The sequence below is a fragment of the Schistocerca gregaria genome, chromosome 4 (genome assembly GCF_023897955.1).
Source record: "Schistocerca gregaria isolate iqSchGreg1 chromosome 4, iqSchGreg1.2, whole genome shotgun sequence".
Lineage (NCBI taxonomy): Eukaryota > Metazoa > Arthropoda > Insecta > Orthoptera > Acrididae > Schistocerca > Schistocerca gregaria.
In genome coordinates, this window is record NC_064923.1 from 456100620 (window position 1) to 456119082 (window position 18463).

The 18463-nt window shown below is 44.0% G+C and overlaps 1 protein-coding gene across 1 annotated transcript in view; it reads right to left on the reverse strand.

Moving 5' to 3' along the window:
* Positions 1-18463, reverse strand: part of LOC126268115 (uncharacterized) — an 846423-nt gene that overhangs the window by 464924 nt on the left and 363036 nt on the right. The window contains exon 2 of the mRNA XM_049973639.1: positions 1795-1831. Within this exon, the coding sequence (XP_049829596.1) occupies positions 1795-1831 (37 nt within the window). The remainder of the gene's footprint in view (positions 1-1794; positions 1832-18463) is intronic.

Here is an 18463-nt window from a genome sequence, read left to right on the forward strand (position 1 = left end):
CTACCAAAGTGAAGAGTGGCTTGAATCATAACAGAGTCTTCAAGGAGCCGATCAAAAAGGTTTAGCTCTTACCTAATTAACCTGTAGAGGACCAGTGTGTTGTTGGTTCCATTCTCCAAGAATATATTATGGGCGTCCGACAGGAGAAACTGAGACTGAGTGGAATAAGGAACATCAAGATGGATTCATCCATTTTGATTGTTCCGAAAGGTGTCCAGTCTTTAACCCGGCTGGATGTCTCTCGAATGTGCTAAGAGATTGCACTAAAGGCCAGGGACGGCGATTAAGTAGTCTGGCCCACCTGCGCGAATGGTCGTGACGGGAAAAGGAGGACACTGATGTCTCATGTTCTGTGCTAAATTCGTTAGGAACCCGTGTCACAGCGAATCGGAGCTGCTACGTTTTGGGGGTGTGAAAATTTTTGTCACTTGGGTTTCTTTGAGAAACTGAACATATATTTCGATATTTTGCAATTTAATCAATATATTTAGAAATATAAACCTAACTTACACAATTTAGTGGTTTTAAGAAAGTAATAAATATTCCTGTCGTACTGTATGGTTAAATATAGCACCTACATCATACGAAAAACGAAAAGCACTCACATATAGAAATAAGGTATTTTCATCATTTAGTTACAAAAGTAAGGTATGTAAGTTAGTTTATACAAACTGCAAGCGACATCATCTCCCCTTTTACCTTTCAGAAAATAAAAATGGTCATTGTGAAACGTCCCCTTTGAAAAATTTATACTCGACTGTGCTTAAACTGAAACACAATATTTTCTGCGCAACGCAATCTGACTTTCAATAACCCCTACAAAAGAATGGCCCTGACTAACATTAACCTATACCTTTCACAAATCACTTACCTCACAAAAAATCTTCGTTACTGGAACTACTGCAATACAGCGAGCACCACTACTGCCAGCTAAATAAAAGATTCAAACTACTGAAGGCACTAACTACTGATAGACATAGTTAGCGAATGAAAGATTTTAATAGAGTACAAACAATGTATTTACCTTAATAGTCATAATATATATATCATTTCATGACACCAATTCTTACAAATTTCAAAACTCCGCCATCTCTCTCCCCACGTCCATCACTGCTGGCGGCTCACCTCCAACTGCGCAACGCTACGCGCTGTTAGCAATTGATGGTGGCAAAACTTCGACTTAACACTTTTAGACAGAAAAAAAGCGTTTCGCAGTAACATCTACAACTAAATCTACATCTACATCTACGTAGTTACTCTGCAATTCACACTCAAGTGCCTGGCAGAGGGTTCTTCGAACCATTTTCATACTACTTCTCTACCATTCCACTCTCGAATGGCGCGTGGGAAAAAGGAACACCTAAATCTTTCTGTTCGAGCTCTGATTTTTCTTATTTTATTATGATGATCATTATGAACAGTGGGTACCTGTGACGAATTGAAACCTTGTGCTCGACCGAGACATGAACTTGGTTGCCTGACTCGCTAGAAAGTGCTCTTCAAGTGGAGCACACTTAAAGGGCAGATATACGACTTTAGATTGTCACTTTATTTACTGTAGAATTGTTTCATTTGGTTAAAAAATATACCGAAGTGTTTTTTAATGTACTGGGAGACTATTGGTGGGGCGAGAGGAATATTTCAATAACTTTCTGACAATTACTTTCTACCTGAAAAATGGACTTTATCAAATGAATTTAGCTAGGTGTCACCTAAACTGTTACTTGAGGTGTTTTAATATGCAGTACATATAATAACTCTCGAAATAAACAAGTTCAGTGGTTCGGTACTTACCGATTGTCGGATCCCCAGTACGTAGACTTAGTGGTATCTGCAATAGAAGGAAAGCATAAGTTAGAATCTCACTTTTGTCTGTTCGATATGTAGAAACTAAAACTGTAACTTGTATAATCATTCTCTGACTCGCTGCAAGTGGAAAATCATTTCTCACTCAACCTCTTTCAAGAAATACGGATAACTGAATGACCCCTATAGTTAGCTTTTTGTATTCGACAACAGAATGCGATGTTTTTTATCCCTCGAAAATATTTAAAAAATCATTCAAAGCTGATTAAAGTACGTATGAATTCTTCTGAAGGTTTTAGTGTAAGAAATTTTTTTTCTTCGCTCAGTTGCGTCACAACATCATTCCACCAGGGCAAAGAAAGTACGATAATAGTATTTTTGTTCACATCTTTAAGTTTAAAGTACAGCGAATACAACTACTAACGTTTCTAGCGCGTGACTTAAACATGTGTCTCCAAAAGACCCCACAACCTCAGACAGCTCCGTTGAGCCACAAATTGAACTCTTCTCACTTTGACTCAGGCTCACAGTACTGAACGGAAGCTTAATATTATGGAAATGTAAAATACATTTGATTTCTATACAGTTCTTGTTGACGTCGATCCCTGTTAATTCAGTAGCTTATACATGTTTTAAAGTGTCTGTCTTCATTTATTGCACTGGGTACCTTTTATAATGTAGATGCTTGATCCTTCATCCTTTGAAGTAGTCCTACAGCAAGATTCTGTCCCGGCGTACGATAATACTATAGACTAGATTTATGTGTGTATACACCATTACTCAGTGAAATGGCTCAAATGGCTCTGAGCACTATGGGACTTAACTACTGTGGTCATCAGTCCCCTAGAACTTAGAACTACTCAAACCTAACTAACCTAAGGACTTCACACACAACCATGCCCGAGGCAGGATTCGAACCTACGACCGTAGCAGTCGCGCGATTCCGGACTGCGCGCCTAGAACCGCTAGACCACCTCGGCCGGCAGTACTCAGTCATACAAACTACTGTTCAGTTCAAAGATTGAAGCTTAACTCCAAATATCGGTACCTTATTTTTTATTGATCGCATGTTTTGATGAAGCTTTCTTATGTCTGTGAAAAAGCCCATGTTACTTTTTCCAATGGTTTCTTTTTTGTGACATGTACTAACAGTGCCATCTGGCGTGTCAGAATATACCTTGTGGGTGATAATTGTAGATTTTTTTTGAAATGAAGGAGTTAGTGTTTAGGCGGGGGAACTAGTGGTCTGGATTTATCCCAAAACAACCTACTTCTTATACCCACTCCAACAGATATATGGACATGTATGATCCGAGATCTATCTTCTATACTTCCATGAATCAGCTGCATCAATTTTCCCTTCTATTCCCTAGTTAGATGTAAGCCATGACTAGTGGAACTCCATCTATCCATGGTCCCGAATGGTACCAGAGCAACTTGCGCGAAGTTAGCTGTTATCAGCGATATTTATAATCGCACATTAACCACCCCACTGTTTCATTAAAGTGGGGCAGATTATGATGCCGAAATAGTTCGATAAAGAGTACATTTGTGCCACGAGTCACCACCTATGTTATATGAAACTTGTCCCTACCCAACTGTTCCCCACTCCACCACTGTGACGACATGGTCCTCTTTTAAAATTTTTGCATAAAGATCCTATGTCCTCTGTCATTTGACTTAGTCCTGCATTTGGTTGCAATATGCTGGTGACTGAACGATGCCTTAAATTCTACTATATGAAGACCTACACGTGACCCACGGCTACTACGTAGCAGCAGCACTTTCTTCTTCGTAGCACTTGACAGAATCCTAAGCTTCCTGATTTCCGTCGAAATGTGCTACGCATTTCCTATGCCTAGTCCCTACCAGAGGATCTTCTCTCCACTTAGTACCTCCCCTTGGAACCTGTTCTTAGGGTTCATGCACAGCTTCGTGCAGACAAACACAGAGATTTGCACACCTTCTGTCTACTCTACAGTCTTATCAACGAACACTGTGCCCCTCTTATCTCCCCTCAACATTAACGTTCTTGTCTTTAAAGAAATCATGGAACAAACACACGCTCCTATCAGAGCAAAATCCTTTCTGCCCCTCTCCATCACTCAGCCATTCTCCCGAAGTTTTCTCAGTGACAGGAACTTACTCTGGAATAAACTCAAACATTATATTAGAAGATTGAATAATATCTACAGCTTCAGAAGACTGTTGATGACATGTTCCATAAAATTTCGGGTGTGCAGCCGCATAAATTCAATTTCTTCTTCTAATATTTCGGCTGAATACCGTCCAGCCATCTTCAGAGCGAGCCGAGGTGACTAACGGTTCAACACTTGCTCCGTCATTTTAAACCCGAGGACCGAACCACTGCGTATGCGGCCAAAGATACACAAGGAACCAGAGACGTTAATAGGCGGCAAAGATATGTAACATATACATGGAAAGTAAATCTATGGCTGCGCAGTCGATACACACGGTGATATCGATTGTCACGGAGAGCTGCACCGTCGCGACTCCTTAGTGATTTAATTACAGAAATTACGCCTGTTTGCCGCCTATCAACGTCTCTGGCGCCTTGTGTATCTTTGGCCGCATACGCAGTGGTTCGATCGTCAGATCTGAAAGGACGGAGCAAGTACTGGAACGTTAGTCACCTCGACTCACTCTGAAGATGGCTGGACGGTATTGAGCCGAAATATTAGAAGAAAAAGCTGAATTTATGCTGCTGCGCGCCCGAAATTTTTAATGGGACAGTCTTCACGCCACGAAAACATGAAGATGCGCAGTTGATGGCATACCTGCTAAAGCAAATTTAAGGATGTATCATTCACTACCCTTTTACATCCTCTTTTCAACCTAATCTTCCTCATTTCACGGTATTCTTAGCCGATGCAGTCTCCATAAATTTCATTTTCGCCAGGACTTGTTATATCAGAAAACATCTATCTTGCACAGCTTTAATTTCTTTTTATATCTGCCAATATCATTGTTGTTATTACTATCCGTGGCAGCAGTTGAAGTAATACAAGGACTACCAGTATTAACTTATGCAGTTCATAGCCAGTGTAATTTACTCACACTGCCACTTCAGACACTCAAATCATTTCAATCCTAGATGTCATATTAAAATTGTTCTTAGGTAAGTATGATGTAAGGAAATGTACTGCATGTGTGAATCCCTGGTCCCATGTCAGAGAGGGCCTGATGAACCTTACGAGATCAGAGTGAATAAATAAATAAATTCAATGAAACTATCAGATTGCAATCTCGTTCTCCGTGCATTCCTACTAACTGCCAGTCACCAACCACCCCCCTACCCTCTGCCTCCCCTGATCCTGATCAGTTCCTTCCTTGTGTCCTCCAACTGTACCTTAAGGACACAGATCACCTCTTTCTGCTTCTTTATAAAAATGTTCCTGCTGCATACTCAGCAGTTCCAGAAGAGGCCTTTGCAGCTTACCCAATGCTCTGTCCATTAGACTCTCTCTCCCCTCCCTCCGAGTGAAAATATTTCCTGTAAGATTGGCTTCAAATTCTCCTACTCACTGCCCTATAACAGGTCCCACATTACTCGCTTACAGTCAAAGTAATTTTAGTAAGAATAATTAATTGACTCTGATTTGTTATTGAATCGTCATTAACTGTCTTAGCTACAGTACGTGGAAGTAGTTCGATCAGCTGATGATTGGTTCACGTGTGATAAGTTTTCACTGTTCGGCAGTTACCACAACTTCTTTTTCGCAGAATGGAAATGAAACGCTTCTACCTAGTCATCCGGAATGGAATTACTGTATATTATTTACTGCTACAAAGGAGTCAGGTAATGACGTCTGACTGAACTTCCAATACAATATCGATTTAACAATCAGCTAAATGGAGACTTTATGGTTGATGATTACAGTAGATAGTGGTCGCAGATTAAAAGTGTCTTTCTTTTTGTACTCAGAGGTGATTACTTCCGAGAAAACTAACTCGTTGTTTCCTAGATTCCATGTACGTACATCAATAACGGTTTGTACACGGAAGGCAGTTAACATCGCTTTTCATTCTTAAGTGGGAGAACTCTGCCAGGAATTAATTTGTCGATTTTCTATCTCATTTATATAAAACTTTCTAAAGAGTAGTTAGTTACAATGAAATAATTAAAAATTAGGAATCATATGCAATATGACAACTTGAAGATACTTGGTATTGATTTGCTGGTGCTAATCTCAACTATGATAATCGTAGTGCTACTGATAGTGTCACTACTGGAGAAGCGATTCTTTGGTTAGCGTTATCATTGTGGGATTGCTCAGGACTAACATGGTGGAGAGTGGAATGACAGTTGGCACTTAGCGGTCTATGAAGTTCTAACGACTTGTACGATAAAGACAGAAATGCGATGTTTCTGAGCCCTGGTGGAACTGAAGAAGAAATCAAGCGAATTTGTATGCATAGGCTTCTGCGGTCGTTGTCACTGTCAATTAAATTCTTCTGAGTTATTGAGCACATTGTCAATAAATAAAATTGTCCAACTTTTCGGCCACTGTTGCAGGTCGCCTTCCTCGGGGCTAGTGTTGAGCTGATTCAGAGAGACTTCAGATTTTATACAGGGCGTTACAAAAACGTACGGCCAAACTTTCAGGAAACATTCCTCACACACAAAGAAAAAAATATGTTATGTGGACATGTGTCCGGAAACGCTTACTTTCCATGTAAGAGCTCATTTCATTACTTATCTTCAAATCACATTAATCATGGAATGGAAACACACAGCAACAGAACGTACCAGCGTGACTTCAAACACTTTGTTACAGGAAATGTTCACAATGTCCTCCGTTAGCGAGGATACATGCATCCACCCTCCGTCGCATGGAATCCCTGTTGCGCTGATGCAGCCCTGGAGAATGGCGTATTGTATCACAGCCGTCTACAATACGAGGACGAAGAGTCTTTACATTTGGTACTAGGGTTGCGTAGACAAGAGCTTTCAAATGGCCCCATAAATGAAAGTTTAGAGGGTTGAGGTCAGGATAGCGTGGAGGCCATGGAATTGGTCCGCCTCTACCAATCCATCGGTCACCGAATCTGTTGTTGAGAAGCGTACGAACACTTCGACAGAAACGTGCAGGAGCTCCATCGTGCATGAACCACATGTTGTGTCGTACTTGTAAAGGCACATGTTCTAGCAGCACAGGTAGAGTATCCCGTATGAAATCATGATAACGTGCTCCATTGAGCGTAGGTGGAAGAACATGGGGCTCAATCAAGACATCACCAACAATGCCTGCCCAAAAGTTCACAGAAAATCTGTGTTGATGACGTGATTGCATAATTGCGTGCGGATTCTCGTCAGCCCACACATGTTGATTGTGAAAATTTACAATTTGATCACGTTGGAATGAAGCCTCATCCCTAAAGAGAACATTTGCACGGAAATGAGGATTGACACATTGTTGGATGAACCATTCGCAGAAGTGTACCCGTGGAGGCTAATCAGCTGCTGATAGTGCCTGCACACGCTGTACATGGTACGGAAACAACTGGTTCTCCCGTAGCACTCTCCATACAGTGACGTGGTCAACGTTACCTTGTACAGCAGCAACTTCTCTGACGCTGACATTAGGGTTATCGTCAACTGCACGAAGAATTGCCTCGTCCTAATCAGGTGTCCTCGTCGTTCTAGGTCTTCCCCAGTCGCGAGTCATAGGCTGGAATGTTCCGTACTCCCTAAGACGCCGATCAATTGCTTCCAACGTCTTCTTGCCGCGACACCTTCATTCTGGAAATCTGTCTCGATACAAACGTACCGCGCCACGGCTATTGCCCTGTGCTAATCCATACATGAAATGGGCATCTGCCAACTCCGCATTTGTAAACATTGCACTGACTGCAAAACCACACTCGTGATGAACACTACTGTTGATGCTACGTACTGATGTGCTTGATGCTAGTACTGTAGAGCAATGAGTCGCATGTCAAGCACCGAAGTCAACATTACCTTCCTTCAATTTGGCCAACTGGCGGTGAATCGAGGAAGTACAGTACATACTGACGAAACTAAAATGAGCTCTAACCTGGAAATTAAGCGTTTCCGGACACATGTCCACATAACATCTTTTCTTTATTTGTGTGTGAGGAATGTTTCCTGAAAGTTTGGCCGTACATTTCTGTAACACCCTGTATAGTAGTTGAGGAAGGTATATGTTTCATATCATTGATATGACACTTGAGGATAAGAGGAGGGGTGTTAGGCTTTTTTATTGGTCTTTATACTATTCCTTGTCATTGCTGGATAAAGACTTGCTTGGTTGATGTTTACATTATTTATTGCCATTGGTGGAAAAAGGTGAATTAGAAACGGGTGGTAGCTGTGACGTAGCGCTGTTTACTTGACGCCAGGAGCAGGCTACGGCGTGGCTGCGCTCTGTGTACGTACGACCACTGCGGTCTCCCGCGCCCCTGTGTGAGCTGCTTTGAGCGCGCTGTCCTCACATAGCGTTGTCACTGCTGGCAGCCAGGACACCTGAAGCCTATACCCGTCCTCTCAGTTCATGTTGGCGGGTCGCATGGCTATTTACATCTACTTTCTAATCTTCCATCTTAAAGTAAATGGCTGTTTCGTCAGTACGCTGGTGTTCCGCAATCGCTGACTGGTGCGTTGTGCCAGACGGGTATATCTTTCATGCTCTGCGATTCGTCTGCTGATTGACCGCCGCTGTCTCGCCTGCATACACCAGTCCACATTTGCAATCGATTTCGTAGATTGCTGCAGCGTTTAGATTGTCGTCCACATCTTTCATTGAGCCTAGAATATCTTTTATTTTGTTATTGCTTCTAAAGATTGGACTGATGTCGGATGGGCGGAGAATTTTACTCACACGTTGCGGAATAATACACTGATGCAGCAAAGAAACTGGTATAAGCATGCGTACTTAAATAAAGAGATATGTAAACAGGCGGAATACAGCGCGGCTGTTAGTAACACCTATCTAAGACAACAAGTGTATGGTGCAGTTGGTAGATCTGTTACTACTCCTACAATGGCACGTTATCAAAATTTAAGTGAGTTTGAACGTGGTGTTATAGTCGCTGCACGAGCGATAGGACACAGCATCTCCGAGGCATCGATGAAGTGGGGAATTTCCCGTACGACCATTTCACGAGTGTACCGTGAATATCAGGAATCTGGCAAAACTTCAAATCCCCATCAAATCTGCGGCCGGAAAAAGATCATGCAAGAACGGAACCAACGAAAACGGAAGAGATTCGTTCAGCGTGACAGAAGTGCAACCCTTCCGAAAATTTCTGCAGATTTCAATGCTGGGCCATCAGCAAGTGTCAGCGTGCGAAACATTCAGCGAAATATCATCGATATGGACTTTAGGCCCACTGTCGTGCTCTTGATGACTGCACTACACAAAGCTTTACGTCTCACTCCGGCCCGTCAACACCGACATTGGACTGTTGATGACAGGAAACATGTTGCCTTGTCAGACTAGTATCGTTTCAAATTGTATCGAGCGGATGGACGTTTATGGGTATGGAGACAACGTAATCAAACCATGGACCCTGCATGTCAGCACGGGGACTGTTCAAACTGGTGGAGGCTTTGTAATGGTGTGGGACGTGTGCATTTGGAGTGCTGTGGGACCCCTGATACGTCTAGTTACGTCTCTGACAGGTGACACGTACGTAAGCAACCTGTCTGATCACCTGCATCCATTCATGTCCACTGTGCATTCCTACGGATTTGGGCACTTGCAGCAGGACAATACGACACCCCACATGTCCATAATTGCTACTCAGTGGCTCCAGAAACAGTTTCCTGAGTTCAAACGTTTCCGCTGACCACCAAACTTCCCAGACATAAACAGTATTGAGATTATCTGGGATATCTTACAGCGTGCTGTTCAGAGGAGATCTTCACCCCCTCGTACTTTTACGGATTTATGAGCAGCCCTGCAGGATTCATGATGTCATTTCCCTCCAGCACAACTTCAGACTCTACTTCAGACATTAGTGGAGTCAATACCACGTCGCGTTGCTGCACTTCTGCGTGCTCGCGGAGGTCCTATACGATGTTAGGCAGATTTAGCAGTTTCATTGGCTCTTCAGAGTATAAAGACGCATAAAGAACGCCTAACACCCCTCCTCCTATTCTCAGGTGCCCTATCAAATTACTTAAACAGCTTCCTCCGCTACTGCATAAGATCTAAAGTTTCTCATTTAGCAGACAGCTCAGCGCTAGCCCCGAGGAGAACCACTAGCTATAGCGGCCGAAACAACGTCGGACAATTTTATATATTGATAACGCGATTAACAGCCCAAAAGAATTTTATTGACGGTGATTAGGCGAAGTATAAAAAGAATCGTCGTCACTGAAATCTCAGAAAAGGTAGAGGTGTAAGGGCGCAATGTTAGAGTAATATGGATGATGTGGTGTCATCTTTCGGCCATGCTAACGTAAAACCGTTTTCTTTGCGCGACGAAATGTGGGCGTGCAATATAGTGCTGCAGCAGCACATAATTCAGTTTCCCCGGGCCATCCTTCTCTGCTGAGATGGCAGCATGTCTGAGTTGTTAGCAATAAATATCAGCAGCTGCTGCTGAAGAGCAATTTTTTTTCCACGAGATGGATATCTTCCACCTTCTGGTGATGTGCTGAACCGTTTTTAGATGGAGTAACCAGCAGCAATCTTGGGTGCGTCAATATCACTCACAAGGTAACTCAAAAAGAGCAGAAAGGACTGCAGAACCGATTACCTGACGAATTCTTTGGCTGTCGCTCACTTCCCATGCGACACACTTGTGCTAATGCCTTTTACGTGCAAGTGTCTCACAATGAATATGTGTTTGAACGTCATCAAGTCTGATGATTTTACTGTTGATTGACTTACATCATCATTGATTCAAGGGCTTGAATGGGATGACCTTCAACAACATGGAGAATCATTTCCACCAAAGTACATCTGTTCCAAACGGAAGAACCGTTTTACTAGCGTGTTTTCACCAGCTGCAATCTCCTCTACAAAAGTAACAAATACAGTGAAGGCGTCTGTATTCAAAAATGGCTCAAATGACTCTGAGCACTATACATCCATGATCGAGGCAGGATTCGAACCTGCGACCGTAGCGGTCTCGCGGTTCCAGCCTGTAGAGGCGTGTGTATTCAAATACAGAGATATGTAAACAGGCGGAATACGGTGCGGCTGTCGATAACGCCTATATACGACAACAAATGTCTGGTGCAGTTGGTAGATAGGTTACTACTCCTACAAAGGCATGTTACCAAAATTTAAGTGAGTTTGAACGTGGTGTTATAGTAGCCGCACGTGCGATGTGACACAGCATCTCCGAGGTAGCGATGAAGTGGGGATTTTCTCGTACAACCATTTCACGAATGTACCGTGTATATCAGGAATCCAGCAAAACTTCAAATCTCCGACATCAAGTCTGCGGCCGAAAAAAGATCCTGCAAGAACGAGACCAACGTCGACTGAAGAGAATCGCTCAGCGTGACAGAAGTGCAACCCTTCCGCAAATTGCTGCAGATTTCAGTGCTGGGCCATCAACAAGTGTCAGCGTGGGAACCATTCAACAAAACATCATCGATATGGACTTTCGGGCCTAAAGCCCACTGTTATGCCCTTGATGACTGCACGACACAAAGCTTTACGTCTCGCTTGGGCCAGTCAATACCGACATTGGAATGTTGATGACAGGAAACATGTTGCCTGGCCAGACCAGCATCATTTCAAATTGTATCGAGGGGATGGACGTGTACGGGTATGGAGACAATCTAATCAATCCACAGACCCTGCATGTCAGCAAGGGGACTGTTCAAGCTGGTGGAGGCTTTGTAATGGTGTGGGACGTGTGCAGTTGGAGTGATGTGGGACTCCTGATACGTCTAGTTACGATTCTGATAGGTGACGCGTACGTAAGAATCCTGTCTGATCACCCGCATCTATTCATGTCCATTGTGCATTGTGCATTACAGTGTGGCTCCAGCAACTCTCTTCTCAGTTTAAACACTTCCGCTGATCACCAAACTCCCCTGACATGAACATTATTGAACATATCTGCGATATATAGCAAGAATCCGATATCCGACGAATCAGTGGCAGTCTAGAGTATCAAATTGGTAAGAGTATTTTGTTGGAGCAATGTTCTGAGAAATCTTGGGACATGTTAGACGGCGTTGTAGTACATATTTAATGTGTGTAAAGCATCGTGTTTAAGGGTGTTTTGTTGGTGAAGACACTGGACAGTGAGACACGTCAGGTGGCGTTGCACTGAATTATTCAGTCTGCTTAAGTCATCGTGTTTGGTGCTGCTGTGTGTCTGCACTGTCTCCTTGTAGACACTTGTGCAGATAGCTATGGTCAACAGCTAGACTCTGATGACATTATGTTTTGCCTCCCAATTGTTCGTAGCCATGAGCTTGGGATTCGCCCTTAACCATAATCAGAGCTGGAGTCTCTCTTCAGTTACATCCAACCAGTGCGCACCTATTGCACTATTGTAAGAACCGAGATGCATTATTTTGGATTTTTGAAGATTCAGTTTTGCTCCAAAGGACCGTGAGTACCGGTGTACCAAACGCCGCACTTCATCGACCTCACTATTTGAATTTACAATAACCGTGACAAACTGTCTTAATATTGAAGATCTGTAGTCCTCTCCATTTGTGGTGCATTGTCGAAAGCAAAGGTAACACCGCGATCGCATATAATGTCATAGACAGTGGACATGCTTGATGTACTGATTGTTGAACTGGAAACGTTTCAGTCAGTTGTCCACTGATTTTAATTCTTGAAAAAACCCCACTGATACATTTACGTATGACATTCAAAAAGTGGTGGTTGAAACCCATTTTCTGCATGGTGCTGAATAAGAATCCATGACCTACCAAAGGCTTTATCCAAATCTAAAAACAATAAATAAAGACCGTTGTCACTTATCCAAGTGAGATTTATGACGTCCCTATACTCACATAAGGTGTCTAGCATTGCTCTTCCATTTATTGCACTGGTTTGGTAAGGACCTATGACATTTTGCAGGAGTAGCTTTATACTTCTCTTCAGGGTGCGAGTGAGAATTTTAAAGCCAGCGTTGAGTACGGTTAAGTGGTCGTAATTCGTGAATCCTCTTGCTGCTTGGTTTTTTCGGAATGAGTACAATCATTCCCTCCACAAATACAGGAGGGAACGACTGGTTAGTTAATAACTCATTGAACATATCGGTGACCTCATTCCCTATTATGTCCCACATGCGTACGTAAAATTCGCTCGGGAGCCCATTGCGACCAGCTGACTTGTTCCTCGGAGCGTCGTAAATTATCGTTTTATTTCGTCCTGAGTTATATGTTCGATTAGACTGGCATTATCCTCCTCATGTATTCCCGTCGTAACGTTTGCTCAAAGTTATTCATCGTACAGTCTATCTACTTCCGTTCCAGCTTATAGATCCCTATAATATTCCGCCATATATTGTTTTATGGCGGTATGAGTAGTATACTCCGGTCTGAGTAGCATACTTTCCTCCGTAATCGTCGGCTAGGGCGGTTATTATTCTCAGTTTCCCTTTACTTGTCTCGCTTATTACGTGGTGTAACGACGTACATTCCTGTATAACATCGTCCAAGACTCGCGCCCGAATACGCACCCCGTCCAAGCGCCCTCGGGCTAGGGCCGTTATTTTCGACTTAAAGCGTTTCAGTTTGATGATGTTAGCCGAAAGGCCATCTGGTTGTTGATAAAGGTCTCACAAGCAAGAGAAGTAATATTCCGCAGTTTGTCTGCACCAATATGCTTGGGCCTTTGCATACTGTATAATGCATTTACGAAGTACGGGTTTTGCGTATTCGGTCCACCAAATGATCCGCTCCCGATACCTTGTTTGGGAGCGTAAGCATTTATGCCAAGTCAGTTTAATTTGTTGCTTAAGTTAAACATCCTGAAATAGTGAGACGTTAAATTGCCATACCCCACGGCCACGAAAAGTTTTTTATCGGATATACCTGAATGAAATATGGTCGGAGAAGTTAATAGGCCATATCTCACAGTCATCAACATTGCACATGAATTCTTTAGTAATATAGATTCTATCTAATTTGCTTGCTGACGTGCTACTGACGTAAGTATATCCGATATGGTGGGGATTCAAGTAAGACCAGGTGTCTTGCAGCTCTAATTGAGTCAGCAATGTTTGTACTCTTGACAAGTGTTAAAATAGGGCGTCTGGTCTTCACAGCGCAACACACAGTTTAAATCTCCGGCAAGCGTGGCGGCGGCCCCGACGTTCTTTAACAGTTCAACTACCCCATTCCGATAAAAGTTACTTCTGAGTCCTCTTTCATTAGTCCCAGGTGGCGCATATACTTTAATTAAAATGAGGTCATGAAGTTGGACAGTTATACCACGACCAGTCTCTAAAATAGCTTGAGCTTGACACACGATACCTTCTTTGAATAAAACCGCTGTTCCTCCTTCATTTCTGATGTTGATGATTGCTTCATAACCTGTTATGTCCGCTACTTTAGTTGTTGCAACCTCTTGTAACATGGCAACATCTATGTCAGCGGCATAAAGATAATCTTTCAAACATTGTGGCTTTGCCGCCAAACTTATTCGAGAGACATTAACTGTAGCCAGCTTGTAAGTGTGCGTATAACTGTTTACCACTGCTCCGTATCTTCCGACAAAAGGGTGCTCGGAACCGGAAGAACCCCGGAAGATGCTGTCAAGGTTGTAGTCATGTGATTTTCTAATTCCATCTGAACGACCTCATTCCGAATTCATTAACCACAACCGTTTTTCATGTCTGAGATTTCTTAAGGATTTCTGTTATGCGTGTTATTTTCCTTTCGAATTTCTGTCTCTCTTCCTGACTTCGTATTCTAGGAGGCCCTTTCGTTTGTTTAGGCTACTTTTTTGAATAGTCCTTACTTGATACTGGGTGATCAGACCGGTCACAAAAAAAAAAAAAAAAAAATGATCCAAATGGCTCTGAGCACTATGGGACTTAACAGCTATGGTCATCAGTCCCCTAGAACTTAGAACTACTTAAAGCTAACTAACCTAAGGACGCCACACAACACCCAGCCATCACGAGGCAGAGAAAATACCTGACCCCGCCGGGAATCGAACCCGGGAACCCGGGCATGGGAAGCGAGAACGCTACCGCACGACCAGACCGGTCACAAAATGTTGGGTTGTTTGGTTTTGTGTCCTCGTCAATGAGCATGTCACTACCTACTGATGACACTGGAACATCATCGGGATTGCAACCTAGTGGTACCTCAGGATGTTTAACAGGCAGTAATTTCTTTTCCAGGTGTCTTGACACCGTGTAAGGTCTGGGGATTAGTCTCTCCTGGAGAGGCCTGATTCGAAAATCTTGGCAGGATAACCGTCGAACTCTGTTCATTTGTCAATAAGCTACGTGCAGTTGCATCCTGATTTCTTTCATTTTCTCCCTGACGTGAAATGTCAGGGCCCTGCCCATTCCCGGTTTCCTGTAATGGGGACGACAAGGTCTCCGCATACGACAGTTTTTGTTGATGTCGCCCATCGCCCGCGGAGGTGAGTGCCTGGTTTTCCCTCCATAAAGATTTAATACGAGGACAGGTTGCCTTAAAATAATCCGTGGATCCGAATACTACGCAGGTCCTGGTTGGCTATATTAAACAACTAAGGCTGTGAAGCCTTCAACCATAATATACGACCAGATATGCTTATGAAGCTCAAACCATTGTCAACGTTGAAATGTTTGTTGCCTGTCCATTTTCAACAGTAACCTGCAAAAACCGCTCCATAAGGCGTCAACGCTTGTTTGATGAGATCAAACCAGTTCAAATGGGAGGTTGAATATGGGCTCAGATCGCAACCCTAAACCAGCGCAGCTGATCGCAATTGAGCTAGATTTACCATTGGAATAAAGAAAGTTCGCCAAACTGCCTGTTTTTGTCCTAATACGGGTACATGTTCCAACGTCTAGCACTTTAAAGTACTCTACATTACCAAGGAAATCATTTGACAAACCGTGAACGTCATGATTTTTGAACATATCTTTTAGGAACAACGAAGCGTCGATTTCATAAACTTTCGGCCTGTCATATGGGAAAGGGAACGAAAATTTTAACGCATACTTCCGAAACTGAGCTTCCACAAATGGATAGTTATGTTGTCCTCACAAGCTGCGAGCTCCGCACACGACGGCGTCTAGGCCAGCACTCTAGGGGCAAGTTCTGGGGGGATGGAGACTGACGAGAATGAACTGAACAGAATGTAGAAGAGATGACTATTGTGATAGAAGGTGGACCATCAGATGTCTTTTGAAATTTGGGAGGAATTTAATTTCTCTTATTTTTTGAGGAAGATTGTTTCAGAGTCGAGGTCCTAATATACACTCCTGGAAATTGAAATAAGAACACCGGGAATTCATTGTCCCAGGAAGGGGAAACTTTATTGACACATTCCTGGGGTCAGATACATCACATGATCACACTGACAGAACCACAGGCACATAGACACAGGCAACAGAGCATGCACAATGTCGGCACTAGTACAGTGTATATCCACCTTTCGCAGCAATGCAGGCTGCTATTCTCCCATGGAGACGATCGTAGAGATGCTGGATGTAGTCCTGTGGAACGGCTTGCCATGCCATTTCCACCTGGCGCCTCAGTTGGACCAGCGTTCGTGCTGGACGTGCAGACCGCGTGAGACGACGCTTCACCCAGTCCCAAACATGCTCAATGGGGGACAGATCCGGAGATCTTGCTGGCCAGGGTAGTTGACTTACACCTTCTAGAGCACGTTAGGTGGCACGGGATACATGCGGACGTGCATTGTCCTGTTGGAACAGCAAGTTCCCTTGCCGGTCTAGGAATGGTAGAACGATGGGTTCGATGACGGTTTGGATGGACCGTGCACTATTCAGTGTCCCCTCGACGATCACCACAGGTGTACGGCCAGTGTAGGAGATCGCTCCCCACACCATGATGCCGGGTGTTGGCCCTGTGTGCCTCGGTCGTATGCAGTCCTGATTGTGGCGCTCACCTGCACGGCGCCATACACGCATACGACCATCATTGGCACCAAGGCAGAAGCGACTCTCATCGCTGAAGACGACACGTCTCCATTCGTCCCTCCATTCACGCCTGTCGCGATACCACTGGAGGCGGGCTGCACGATGTTGGGGCGTGAGCGGAAGACGGCCTAACGGTGTGCGGGACCGTAGCCCAGCTTCATGCAGACGGTTGCGAATGGTCCTCGCCGATACCCCAGGAGCAACAGTGTCCCTAATTTGATGGGAAGTGGCGGTGCGGTCCCCTACGGCAATGCGTAGGATCCTACGGTCTTGGCGTGAATCCGTGCGTCACTGCGGTCCGGTCCCAGGTCGACGGGCACGTGCACCTTCCGCCGACCACTGGCGACAACATCGATGTACTGTGGAGACCTCACGCCCCACGTGTTGAACAATTCGGCGGTACGTCCACCTGGCCTCCCGCATGCCCACTATACGCCCTCGCTTAAAGTCCGTCAACTGCACATACGGTTCACGTCCACGCTGTCGCGGCATACTACCAGTGTTAAAGACTGCGATGGAGCTCCGTATGCCACGGCAAACTGGCTGACTCTGACGGCGGCGGTGCACAAATGCTGCGCAGCTAGCGCCATTCGACGGCCAACACCGCGGTTCCTGGTGTGTCCGCTGTGTCGTGCGTGTGATCATTGCTTGTACAGCCCTCTCGCAGTGTCCGGAGCAAGTATGGTGGGTCTGACACACCGGTGTCAATGTGTTCTTTTTTCCATTTCCAGGAGTGTAGAAAATGACTAAGAGAACATGGCAGTGCTCTGTGATGGTACAAAGATAACTTTTTTGTTGGGGTATTTCTGCTATGCTGTTCAGCTAGTACAGTAATAATTGAGGACAAATAAGAGTCAGTGAAATGATTGAGAAGACGATAGAGCAAACATAAATTATGATACTCTCTACCCTTATCGGCACATAGTCAAAATAATTGTACATAGGTTGATGTAATATGGGCGAAAAATCGTATGTCACAAACGTATCGCACACAAGCATTCATCATCAGTGTCAGCCTGCATGAGCTTTCTTACGAATGTCCTTATAGAACGGCATCAACATAGTCAAGTATGCGAAGTGTTAGTGTCTCCACGAGTGTGTTTTTGAGCTCGAAAGGAAATACTTTTTTATATTTCTGTAGTGAACGTAGTGACGCTGACATCTTCTTACAGACTGAAGTTTCGTGTTCTGTCCAGTCTAAACGGCCTCTACCAATATGAACTGAGAGTTTTTTCTGGTCTCCCTGCTCACTGGATGAAGTTAATTGCTTGTTTTCTCGCACTACCGCCGGATGTGTCTCAGACGTCTCGTTAAGTTCAGATCCAGAGAAATGTTACTTCCATATTAATTAAAGCTCGGTGTATAGAAATCTAAGTTGCAGTTCGGGAGCCGGCAGTTGTGGTCGAGCGGTTATAGGCGCTTCAGTCTTGAACCGCACTGCTGCTACGGTCGCAAGTTCGAATCCTGCCTCGGGCATGGGTGTGTGTGATGTCCTTAGGTTGGATAGGTTTAAGTAGTTCTAAGTCTAGGGGACTGATGACCTCAGATGCGAAGTCCAATAGTCCTTATAGCCATT